This window comes from Pseudorasbora parva, chromosome 2, assembly GCF_024679245.1.
Source record: "Pseudorasbora parva isolate DD20220531a chromosome 2, ASM2467924v1, whole genome shotgun sequence".
NCBI lineage: Eukaryota > Metazoa > Chordata > Actinopteri > Cypriniformes > Gobionidae > Pseudorasbora > Pseudorasbora parva.
The window spans coordinates 23,153,966-23,167,551 of record NC_090173.1 but is presented as its reverse complement, the minus strand read 5'-3'; the positions used below and the strand labels follow the sequence as shown (position 1 = coordinate 23,167,551).

Below are 13,586 nucleotides of genomic sequence, written 5' to 3'. Positions count from 1 at the left end.
TAGAAAGGCTCCCCCTGCCGGAGAGAGAGGTCAGGTTCTACAGCCGGTACTTCATAGTTCCCAAGAAGGATGGGGGGTTGCGTCCAATTTTATATCTCCGAATTCTGAATCGATCTCTGAGGAGATACAGGTTCAGGATGGTAACCATTCCTGTCATCGTTAGTCAGATCCAGTTCGAGGACTGGTTCATCACGATAGATCTAAAAGACGCATACTTCCATATCTCCATCCTTCCCAGTCACTGGAAGTTCCTGAGGTTCGCTTTCGGGGGCGAAGCGCACCAATATCGGGTTCTTCCCTTTGGCCTAGCTCTTTCACCTCGCACCTTCACAAAGTGCATGGATGCAGCCCTGGCTCCGCTAAGACTCCAGGGCATCCGTGTACTAAATTATATCGACGACTAGCTGAGGTCTGCCCAGTGGAGGAAGTCAGACCAGTTGTTAGTGTGCTTTGGTCCACCTAGGAAAGGGCTGCCTGTGGCAAAACAGACCATGGATTGTCCAGGCAATAGCCATGGCCTATCAGGTGCGCAACTTGCCTTCACCTATAGCCTTGAGGGCTCACTCTACCAGGGGCATTGCCTCCTCAGTAGCCCTCCTTTCTGGAGCTTCTTTGCAGGAAATCTGCGAAACGGCTGGGTGGGCCACCCCGCATACTTTCATCAAATATTACAGTCTGCACCTCCCGGCGACACCAGGCGCTAGGGTGCTCGCCCCCTGAGTATGCACTCCGGTCCATATCAGGGGGCTCAAGATAGGCGAGGACTAGTGGGTACTCGTTCCCCGATGTGTCATCTACGATGACGCAGTGCGAGTTCCCTCGATAAAGGGAACGTCTCGGGTTATGAATATAACCCATGTTCCCTGAGAGGGAACGAGACACTGCGTCTCGTAGCCCCGCCTATCGACAGAGCGTCCCGTTTCATAGCAGTAAGCTGCGTTTGCTTATGCCGGCGTCCCTTTATACCTCCGAGTATGCCGTCACTCGTTACGTCATGACGCAACACCAATCAGGATTGGACTTTTTTGATATGAACTCAGCAGCGTCACGCCGAGGGTGTTCCCCGATGTGTCATCTACGATGACGCAGTGTCTCGTTCCCTCTCAGGGAACATGGGTTATATTCATAACCCGAGACGTTTCCTATTGTTACTGTACTAGCATCTTGCGTTATCTAGACAATGCTGTCTCTCTAAGAAACTTTCAGTTTAATCAGAAATTGTTTAAACAGTCAATAAGTGGATAAATCGCTACTTACTGCTTGCAAGAATACAGTTGCCACTTTCTTCAGTTTAAGACACTGAGCAAAGCTTGCTTGAAATAGGCCGAACAAACGAACGATCTTGAATTAAATTGTTGTGGTATCGGATTATAAACATCAACCATGACTGTTGACATTTTTTATCTGTGGGAAGCATATGTAAAGTCCTCAGGTCTCCTGAACAGCCTGGAACATGAAGTGTGTCCATGAGAGCAGCTTGTTTACCTGATGATTCGCTCCATTTCCGCCTGACAATGAACATGTTTGGACAGATGCAAATGTTGGCGGCATGCATATTAATGCTTGCGTCACTGTTGGGTTTATGTTGAAAAGCACTTTTTTCTCCGTGGAGTTTTGGATTCACGAGATTTACATAAGAAGTAAGAGGCAATGACTCACAATTTGTGATGCCCATGAACTCTTATTATTTCGCTATGGCAAGGTTAATTCAATTTTTCATTCTAGGGCACCTTTAAAAGATTGAGCTTGGTCCGGTAATAGCAAGACAAACAATAAACACTATATCAACACCAATAATTGCTAGCAGGTGTGCAGAGGCAAAGCTCTGCCCTTTGTTGACATCATAGCAACAACATAAAACTAACAATTGGAACTGTGAATAGAAAATGCAACTAGAAATAATAAGACATATTTGGCAGCTGTTCTCTATAAAATGTGCAGCGCACAGATAAACGTTGAGGTTATAATGATCAGGTTTAAAATAGGTTTTAACCACTCTAAGTTTATCAGCTTTAGCAAGGTCAAAAAAACTGTGGGAAACAGGGTTGAAAAAACACTGTCTTCTGTAATGCAGCTCAACTAGGCCTCATCCCAAGTTTGTACATATTCCATGGGCAGAGATTATTTGAATGAGTAACACTGTGACTTCACAAGATCCGGAAAAATGTAGTCGTTCCTTGTAGTTCTTGGAACTCTTCCTTTGGAGAGGACTTTGAGCTTTGTATCCGTGCAGATCTTTTTTTGTGATCAAACAGCAAAATTACACACCAACTAAAGTTTTACTCCCTAGGCTAACTACCCCTCTAATGTTGCTGTAACAAATAAGCCGCTTTTCACGTAAGGCGTTTTATAATGTCCCGCTGTTTTAGTGATTGAAATACTACAGCAAGTGTGTATAGAGATCACAAGTGCCCAAAACTTGCATTTTGGTCACATTTTTTTGTTTTTCTTCTTTTGGGAGGTGATCTAAATATTTGTGATTTCAAAACAGCCTGTGTTGCAGTTCTATATGGGTTTTACCATTCACATCAGTCACATGACTATGTAAATATTAAAATACATAAAGATGGCTTTTAAATCCTAGTGAAGGTTAAGGGTTGGGCTGGGTTTCAGGCTCTCACACTGTCAATGTGCATAGGTGGTGGTGAATGCCCTGGTGGGGGCCATCCCCTCCATCTTCAACGTTCTCCTGGTGTGCCTAATCTTTTGGCTCATCTTCAGCATCATGGGAGTCAACCTTTTTGCTGGAAAATTCTACTACTGCTTCAACCAAACATCAGAGACATATTTCCTTCCCACTGAGGTCGACAATAAGACTGAATGCATGGAGCTCGCTCAGAATGATTCAGGTGTGCGATGGAAGATTATGAAGGTCACCTTTGATAACGTAGGCATGGGCTACCTCTCCTTACTGCAAGTGGTGAGCATTGATATTAGTCGTCAAATGTCTGTCCTCCGTAAACAGATGTGCACTGACCTGCTATGTGAAATACATAAAAAATACACTGTGTTTTCAGGCAACATTTAAAGGATGGATGGACATCATGTATGCTGCTGTGGATTCCCGTGGTGTAATGTTAATTTTAACCTTTAACTAAGAGAATAAGAGAATCATGAATAGTTGGTACAAGTGTGCTATCTCACATTTTTTACCACAAATTAGTCTTATGAACTTACTATTTTCCTACAATACTTGTGCAATTCCTTAACATTGTTCTCCACGCAGGTTGAAATGCAGCCAGAGTATGAGTCAAACCTCTACATGTACATTTACTTTGTGATCTTCATCATTTTTGGCTCTTTCTTCACCCTCAATCTATTCATTGGTGTCATAATTGACAATTTCAACCAACAAAAGGCAAAGATAAGTGTCTGCAGTGGTTCTTCTTCATCTGTAGTGACACTAAACAACGTTATGCCCTGGAATAATTGTCTGTGTGCCTTTACTTAGGAGGAACGGACATCTTCATGACAGAAGAGCAGAAAAAATACTACAATGCCATGAAGAAACTTGGCTCCAAAAAGCCACAGAAACCAATTCCAAGGCCTACGGTAATATATATTGGAACTTTTTCACAGATGAATCCTTGATACTTGAATCTGATATGTTTTATTTAGAAGTACTAACTGCATCTTCTTCTCCTTGGGATGCTCTTCTCCCATATATGCTGCCTGGATATATCTGATGTTTGAAGAACTGCTTCCAAGGCTTGGTATTCGACTTGGTCACCAAGCAATTCTTTGACATCTTCATTATGGTTCTGATCTGCCTGAACATGGTGACGATGATGGTAGAGACAGATGACCAGAGTTTGGAGAAGGAATATATTCTTTTCTGGATCAACTTCGTCTTCATTGTGCTCTTCACCGGAGAGTGCATTCTCAAGATCACTGCCCTGCGCTATCACTACTTCTCCATTGGGTGGAACATTTTTGATTTTGTGGTGGTCATTCTTTCAATATTGGGTAAGGCTGCTTTATTAAGAGTAATCATCAAGCAATCAGAGAAAAATGTTAATAGTTCAGTGACAGGATTCAGTTCTTTTGTCCTGTATATTCATTTAAATTCAAACGGAATTCATCTTCTATGATTTTCTATGATGAACATTTTTTAAATGAATTTTAATTTCATATTGAAGACAAAAGAAATTAGTAAGTAATTTGGCATACTTCTTTATTATTATACCTGACACTTTGAACGCTTCAACAAAACTGCTTCACTTTTTATTAATATTTGAAAAAACATTTATCTGAGTTATATCTCAGTCATGTGGAAAAATGTTTTGGATTATGACTATAACCCTTGTTTCCTGAAAATGAATGATACACTGCGTCGTCGAGTGACGAAACTCTGGGGAACGCCCACAGAGTGACGCGTCTAAATCATGAATGAAATCTGTCTATACCAGATTGGTGGTACGTGATGACCATACCGGATGCTACAAAGGGACGCCGGCACAAAGCACATGCAGCTCCTCGCGATGAAGCTGGTGCTCTGGCGAGACAAGGCATGGCGGCGAGACGTAGTGTCTCATTCCCTCTCAAGGAACAAGGGTTATAGTCATAACCCGAGAAGTTCCTTTATCGAGGGAACTCACACTAGAGTTTAGATTCCCTGCCCGAGCCCGACCCTGACCTGAACCGACCCGCAGGCATTTTGCTGATGCCCTTGATCAAGCATTTGTGGGGGTTTTTTATAATTACTTTATTAGTCTAATTGGGTGGGCAGAAAGCTATATATGCCATAATCAGAAATAATATATATATATATATATATATATATATATATATATATATATATATATATATATATATATATATATATATATATAAAAAACGGAATATATTTTTTAAAGATTTATAAAAAATATTACACTCACTTGCATATTCAGGGTGTAGGTAAATAAGGTATTACTTTAAACTTGATTTACATGACATTTTTAGAGTCTTGTAAATGCCATTATTGTTTTTGAAAATCATATAAAATCAGCATGAATGCAAGGAGTACCTTTTACTTAGTACTAGATTAGATACTTGTAGATTAGATTAAATAATTATCTAATTGATTATAATTCTTCATTCATTGTCATCTTACAGGTCTTTTGCTGGCAGACCTCATCGAGAAGTACTTTGTGTCACCTACGCTGTTTCGTGTCATCCGACTGGCCAGAATTGGCCGCGTCCTGCGTCTCATCCGGGGTGCGAAAGGAATCAGGACGTTATTGTTTGCACTGATGATGTCACTTCCTGCCCTCTTCAACATTGGCCTCCTATTATTCTTAATCATGTTCATTTTCTCCATATTCGGCATGTCCAACTTTGGGTACGTGAAAAAAGAAGCAGGCATTGATGACATGTTTAATTTCGAGACCTTCGGGAACAGTATCATATGCTTGTTCATGATAACGACGTCCGCCGGCTGGGACGGACTGTTGTCGCCTATTCTCAACAGTCCACCAGACTGCGACCCGAACTTGGAGAATCCGGGATCGCCTATCCGAGGAAACTGTGGGAACGCAGCAGTGGGCATTGTCTTCTTCTGCAGCTACATTGTCATGTCGTTCCTCGTTGTGGTCAACATGTACATAGCCATTATCCTGGAAAACTTCAACGTAGCAACGGAAGAAAGCAGTGATCCCTTGTGCGAGGACGACTTTGAGATGTTCTATGAAACCTGGGAGAAATTTGACCCGTCTGCTTCTCAATTCATCGATTACAGTAGACTGTCTGAATTCTGCGACACGCTGAAAGACCCCCTGAGAATCCCGAAACCGAACATATTGAAGTTGATCACAATGGACCTTCCCATGGTCCCTGGTGATAAGATCCACTGTCTGGACATCCTCCTGGCGCTCACTACAGAGGTGCTGGGTGATTCAGGCCAGATGGATGCCATGAAAGCAACTATGGAGGAGAAGTTCATGGCGAACAACCCCTCGAAGGTTTCATATGAGCCCATCACCACCACTCTCAGACGTAAGCAAGAAGAAGTGGCCGCTTCGACCATTCAAAAAGCCTACCGCACGCACATCCTCAAACGCTGCCTCAAACACGCCTCATATATGTACAGAGAGAAGACTGACTCAAAGAGACAAGATGAAGAGGCTCCAGAGAACGTGGGGATGATCGCTAAGAAAATGGGGCATCTTTATGGAGATCAGGCCATTGAGGACAACAAACCTGTGGGTTTCTCTTTCTCTCAATGTGGGAAAACACAGTCAGGGACTAAGCGTCCCCCAGTAAAGCTTCAGAGCGATGTGGTCTTGCACTCCGCACCTTTTCCTGACTCCTCAACCGCTGCAGAAAAATTGAGGGAGTCCGTTGTGTAGCAGGTTCAAGCCATGGTGTACCCTCAATTTTGTAAGCGTAACAATACTGAGACCCTTCAGGACTGAGTTATACTTCGGCACACAGCAGCCAGTATGAAAGAAATTCATTGAGTTAGTATGGTGAAGATTCTTTGTGAATGGCTAGGAGATGTAATCAATATTATTGATGCTTCTCTCACTCAGCACTGCCCTTGAGAAGACGATCAACACTTTGTCTAATGGCACTGGAAATGATTGGGCTCTTAGTGCAGACATCAATGATTTTGACGCACAGAACCTGAAGTGACAACAAGAAAAATTGTCAATGGGAATGATAACTAATCATTCAAAACTAATTTAGAGAAATAACAGGAAAGGAAACCCCACGACTTACCATGATCGCCAGAACAGACTTGACCTAAAGTAAATCCTGTTTTAATTGTTAATTACAGATCATTTTTGTAGTATGAATTGCATTTAACAGTTAACAATTAACTGTAGCATTTAAAATTAAACCTTGTTCTGATTTTGCACTAACCGTTAATTAACAATGGCAACCTGTTAATCCGAATTGAATCAAGTATATTAGTCTTAATTTACTGCAGTTCACTGTAAAGACATGTAATATTATGTACATTTGTCTTTATACTTTACTTTACTAACAGCAGTACATTTGGTTATTGACTCGGGTAACATTTAAAACCTTAAATCATATAAAACCAAAATATTTTCCCAAAGACAAAAATATGACTGTAATATTAAATGTACCCATGATAACTCAGACCATAAAACAAATAGAACATACTGAAATATGTATTCTGTAATGTTTAACTTGCCTAATGAGCCTTATAAGTGTGGTGGGGTATACTTGCAAATTGTTATTTGCAAGTATATATAGTTTGTAAAATCATTGGCTTATGTATGTAGGTAATTTTTACTTTTTTTAAGTCAGATGTGCAACAGTGTCCTGAGTGTTAGGTTGTTCAACCCACCGTAATGACTGATAATGGACATAATGACACAATATACAGAGAATATTCTGTAGAAGAGAAACTATGCTTTGTTTAAAATCGACGTGTATGAATGGTTGTATCAGGGTCAGAATGAAATCAAAAATTATCTGGCTTAGCATATTGCATCTAACTTTTTATTAGCATTCTGTGAAGACTGTCTGTCTATATGATGTTCTGTGGACACTCAGTCTGCTAATGCCTCCAGAGACTCAGACCTGACCAGACTGTCAGCATCCCTATCATGCTTTACTGTCCAGCATTTACAGTTAATCGCTCAAATGTGTTGTCATTTTGATGATAAACGTTTAATAGCAAAGTTAACAATTTATCTTTTTCTCACATAACTGATTTAACAGCATTTCAAATATGATAAGTTTATTTTTGGCTGCCAGGTAAAGGGGTTTAAATGTTTTTAAAGAAGAATTTTCATTTGCTTGTTGTTTCACATCTTTTTTTTTTCTTTTTTTTATTGAGTTGGTAAAACATTTTGTACTTTTGACGATAGATTTAATGTAATTAAACATGCCCCAGGTATTGAAGCCCCCAAGCTGAAAGTGTTAGAATAAGCACTTATATAAAGCATGAAGCTTCGGTTGCTTTCAAACTCTTTACGGCATTTCTATCACTTTCTTTTTATATTTGTGAAATGCAAGCCAAAAGTGAGGATGATAAGCAGAGAGATGAGGACTACGGTCAAATTCAACCTATAATTCGGTTTGTTCATGCAGCAATAACCTGACAGTGATTGAAATAGAATGCACGTAAGTGGAATAACTGAATGCTTTTCAGAAAAAAACATTTATCATTGATTTTATTAATTAAACTAAGACAAATAATAATAGACTATGAATCAGAATTCACTTCTTAATGGTTCGCAATTATAAAAACCTTGTTGGTTTATTATTTGATTTTCTAATTAAATCACGATTAAGAATTATTATTATTATTTTTATTAGATAATTTTCTGCTTACATGTACTAACACGCAGTTTACTGAATGTATTGACACCTCACAGAATCTGTCACTTGCTGAATGCATGTTATGGATAATGTAACATTTTTCTGAAATATCTGTACATTTTATTATATATTCTATCTCTGTTTACATAACTGAAATAAACTCCTGTTTTTTGAGTCTTTGAGTTGTTATTATGTTCTAACAATATGCAATGACAAAAAGTTTCTCAAATATTACATTTCTCTTTGTAATATTTGTTTTAATGTCATTAGTGTTTTATTAAATGCAGACAAGAGACAGCAAAGTTAAGAATCAAAGTTAAGAAAACAGCAAAGTTAAGAATCACTTTACCATAAACCGAATAATAAAAAATAAAAACTTTTTTATTGCAAATTGTCTAGCTGATATGGCAAACACGCGCCACCATGTGGTCAAGATATTTTTTTAGTACTGAGCTTACTTTAAGGGTAATGGTTTATTAATATATTATTTAATCTTTACTGATTGAAAAACGTATCCTTTAGGGATAGATTTGTTGAAATTAATAAACTAAATAGGCTATGCAAGGTATGTTGTAGTAGCCTACACGCATTCAAACCTATACATAACACATGCGCTCGATGGATGTAGTAGCCTACTACTGCGGCATCCCCTGGATCACAGCCGCCCAAGTTCCGTGCATACAAATCAGGTCAGGGGTCAGCTGTGAAGCGTGACCTCAGGACAGGCGTTCAGTGCATCTCTCTCACTGATGAGTGGAAGCCGAGTGGTGTTAATACGCTCATTCATTCTCACTGGCGTCTGAGTGACACTCTCAGTGCTGAGGGTTTATTACTCGAGAGAATATTCTTGAAATGAACTCTTATAATTTAAAGGGCCGTAACTACCAGACACTGAGGGGGAGAAGTCCCCCCCCCCCCCCCCCCCAATAATTAGAAATAGCCAAAATTTGTCCCCTCTAATATTTGAATTTTGATGCACTTCGTTATGCAGCGCTCTTTATATTGTTGTTAGGATGACAAAAAGGTTTAAAAGTTACATTTTAGTCTGGTTTGCCTCAATTTTATTCGTGATTCGGATTGCGTGTCGCCAAACTGGTGAAATCAGGTGACTTTGGCGATCCAAATCATGAACCCCTGATGGTTCATAGATTTGTTTTGAAATCGTCCCGTCATATTTATTTTGTTGTTTACTATTCTCGTCACTTCATAAAATGATTGTGGAGCCACTGTAGTGAGATGGGCTTTGTAACGACGTCTTTAGTGCCTTTATGGGTCTTGAGAGAGGAAATGACATTGATGTCAATGAAGGCTTTTCTGAGTCATCGGATTTCAACAAAAATATCTTCATTTGTGTTCCGAAGATGAACGGAGGTCTTATGGGTGTCGAACGACATGAGGGTAAGTAATTAATGACAGAATCTTCATTTTTTGGTGAACTTTAATGCTGTTGCTGTATTATTTCCGGTGAAATCAAGAAACAAAATGCATACAAACGTGTCCCTGCTCTTAATATATAATCACCGAACAACTTTGATTTTAATGAAAAAATGTTCAAGACATGGTTACGGCCTTTATAATTTATAATATATCACTAGAGCCTGTTTCACAGACAAGGCTTAGATTAAGCCAGGATTAGGCCTTCCATTAAGACAATTAAGTAGCTTTAATAAACATGCCTTAGGCTTAAAAGAAGAAAAAAAAAAACATTGCAATTAAAATGGTACTGATATATTTTAAGACATCTCATTAAGAGACGCTTTCAATTAAAACAGCTCGAACATGCATTTTAGTCTGGGACTATATAAATGTATTAATTGTTTGCTTTATTTTTCTTTCTATTTAATTTTCCCTTTTAAAACATTTTTTTATTTATATTTTCTAAATATTCATAGGCTACACGCATATTTAAAAACTTTAAATAGTCAAAATCTGAAAAATGTGTCATTTTTATTTATATTGTATTTATATATTTGCATATTTATGTATATATTAATTCATTTACATTTAATACATTTATTTATAATACATGTATTTATTTGTATGGATGTTAATCAATAGACATGGGACAGGATATAAATATGGAGAAAGTTATTATGCGCAGAAGTCACAAATCCAACATATGTAAGGTAACTGTTCACAACAAACAGGCGGGAGTTGCTTCATTAACTGTATAAATACACTACACAGTGCTTAACACTGTCAGGTAGGCACACTTGACCTGAACAACCTTTGTTTGCTACTTTTACAGGGTGGACGCGAATGTGAAAGGCCTCTCCTGGGATTCAGCCTTTATTAAGCTTAGGAAGCACTGGAGAAGCTTGTCCCATCAACGAGTGGTGGCTCCAAAGCAAAGAAGCCGCAGCTGCCGGAGAGATGCAACATGAGAAGTCTAGAACTGTGATGATCAGCTTGTGGAACCGGAGAGTGGGTGGGAAGGAGTCAGTACATTCCAGGGTGGATGTGTAACATTGCCCCCCTTTGAAACAAGAGTTGACTAGAAGTGGGAACAAGGTAGAGTTTGATTTAAAGGAAGAGCGTTTTCTGTGCACAGCTTATAGGTCTCTTTATTGTTTAAGGACTCAGAAAGACAGGTCTTGTTTTCATGCAGAAAAGTTATGGCTGCAAGTGCATATGTCAAAAGTTTACAACGAAACGGTCAAAGGTCAATGCGAACATGTAGCAGGTGGTCAGGGGCAGGTGCCTCTTCTTTGCCTAAAGGCTGTCACACACATACACATAGGCTATTGGTGATTGTCTGATTGTGAGACCAAATGTAAGGGTTAAAAAGGGATACAGAGTAAAGAGAGGATGATAACACAGATCCGTCCAGTCGGCAGTGAAAAGTGGAAGCAGGTCAGTAGACAGTGTTCTCTATAGAACTTGTCATTTAAATGGCTCCGGTATGTAAAGCTGTCCACTTGAATATGAGATCATTTCAGCATTGCGCCAACTCACCTTAACTTGAGATCTCTGTTTACTCCATTAGAATGAGTGATATGATACTTGCTACTCCAAGCTAATTGTAAGCGTTCTCTTTGGGAACGTTAATGCTGTGATCAACATTTCAAGGGACTTAAAGTGCTATTCAACTCAGAAACAGAATCATCTATTTCCTGTAAATGTGCAAGACTTTCAATTCATTAGCCACTAACACCACAGACTGTTTTTGTTTGACTAAAATAACTGAATGCAGCTTTAAAACATGAAATACCCTTCAAGCTCGAATAATTGTGAATACAGCTTCTTTTAAAAATTATTTAATTGCGCCTTCTTGTGGCTAGAAATGAAATGACAAACAAAATCTTGCAATATTAGTAGTTATTTAGGCAACATATTCTCATACAAATTATATAGGCCTCAACATATATTCACTATATTCCCAAAAGTATTGTGACACGCCTCCAAATCTTTGAATTCAGGTGTTGCAATCACTTCCATAAGTGTATAAAATCAAGCGCCTAGGCTTCAGACAATTCTACAAACATTTGTGAAAGAACGGGTCGCTCTCAGGAGCTCAGTGAGTTCTAGCATGATACTGTAAGTTGCCACCTGTGCAATAAGTCCATTCGGGAAATTTTCACAGTCAACGGTTATTGGTATTATAACAAAGTGGAAGCAATTGGGAACAGCAGCTCAGCCACGAAGCAAGCTTCATGTGGCCTTCAGATGAGCTCAACAGTGTGTAAAGAGCTTAAGAGAATGTGTTTCCATGGCTGAGCATCTGCATCCAAGCCTTGCATCCCCAAGTATAATGCAAAGCGTCAGATGCAGTGGTGTAAAGCACACCGCCACTGGACTCTAAAGCTGTGGAGATGTGTTCTAGAGTCCTGACCTCATGGGATGCCATTAAAGTTCATGTGCATGTAAAGGCAAATGTCCCAAAACTTTTGGCAATATAGTTTGTGTGTATACATTTGTATGCCGGTATACACATGGTGTTTTAAAATTGGTAGGTGAGGCAAAGTCCTCACATTTTATAGCCTATATATCAAATGTAAATTAATGCCCCTGTTGCACTTCCTGGTCAAATAAACATTACATAAAAAGAGAGATTAAATAAAATTCTATTTTGTATGTTTATACTAACAATGTAGTTCTATTTAATAAAACCAAGTATAAATTTCATCAACTGTTCACAGACAAAGAAACTTGGCATGCCCTTAATTTCCCCAAGCTGATTGATCACTAAAAAGTCCTACAGTCATCAAAATGTGATTTTTCCACTTTTCATGGTCATGTTGTGTAATATGTGTTGTTTTATTGTTGCAATATCGAGTATGTTCTCATCCAGCTATTTTGTTTATTTATTGTTTTATTTTTTGAGGAGATGCTCCGAAACGCCCCTGATATATTGTCATATTTATTTAGTTGATATTTAGAGGAAGGATGTTGTTCTTAGTTGCACCTGGCAGGGCTTTCTTCAGGGAGTATTGGTTTCCTACACTTGACTGGCAGACAGGTGCCAAGTTCAGGCAGTAGACAGTCATCAGAATGCCCAGTAGAACAGCTGAGGCATCATGGAGGATTTACCTCTGGCACCTGCTTCCATTCCTATTGTAACCACAGGGTGGAAGCAAGTTACAGTTTTCGAATGCTTGTGGTGCCAGTCAGTTCTTCTCTGTCTCAGATGTTTGCCAGGCAAGCCGATCTGAGACCAGAATCGATTAAAAGAGAGGCTATTGGTAAACCAGATATATAAATAAATAAAATAGACTCAGGGAAACATGGCATAACTACTCATTATCTTAATAGAAGAAGAACGATCTTACTTGAAGGTTGTGTGAATTTCTGTGAAGGAGTCATATTTTACTCCAAAAGAAAAAAAAAAGAAAAATATTCCTATTTGCAATTTCAGCTGACAAAACAAAAGTTGGGGAATCTCTGCTCTGCATTTAAAAATGAAATACATGTTTCTGTGTTTGAAAGACAAAAGCCTTCCAACATTAATACATGGAGTGTTAATTAAAAATAATTATCAATGTGTTAATCAGGAGTGGATTAGATATGCAATACTGCAGTGTCGAGAAAACACTTGTAAAAGGTGAAAATATTTCTGTAAATCCAGTGATCAAATGCTGCGTGGGTCTCAGTTTTCAGTGATAGTCACATGACTAGTGGCTGATCTGTGTGTGCGATTCCACAAACATGGAAGAGCTTCTGAACGTAAGCAGTGGGTGATTTTGGAAAGGAAAACTGAAATTCTAAAAAGTTAGTAGTAGGGAGATTCAATTAAAGGGTTGAGTCAGTGGGAAGATATTTTTGAAGAATGTCAGTAACCAAACAGTTAACTGGAGCCATTGACTTCC

The 13,586-nt window shown here is 38.9% G+C and overlaps 1 protein-coding gene across 1 annotated transcript in view; it reads left to right on the top strand.

Moving 5' to 3' along the window:
• scn4ab (sodium channel, voltage-gated, type IV, alpha, b) overlaps positions 1-8,398 on the top strand; it is a 55,737-nt gene extending 47,339 nt beyond the window's left edge. The window contains exons 20-25 of the mRNA XM_067412625.1: positions 2,639-2,920; positions 3,018-3,071; positions 3,227-3,364; positions 3,448-3,552; positions 3,696-3,966; positions 5,098-8,398. Coding sequence (XP_067268726.1) covers positions 2,639-2,920; positions 3,018-3,071; positions 3,227-3,364; positions 3,448-3,552; positions 3,696-3,966; positions 5,098-6,329 — 2,082 coding nt within the window. The 3' untranslated portion in view covers positions 6,330-8,398. The remainder of the gene's footprint in view (positions 1-2,638; positions 2,921-3,017; positions 3,072-3,226; positions 3,365-3,447; positions 3,553-3,695; positions 3,967-5,097) is intronic.
• Positions 8,399-13,586: the final 5,188 nt, after the last annotated feature.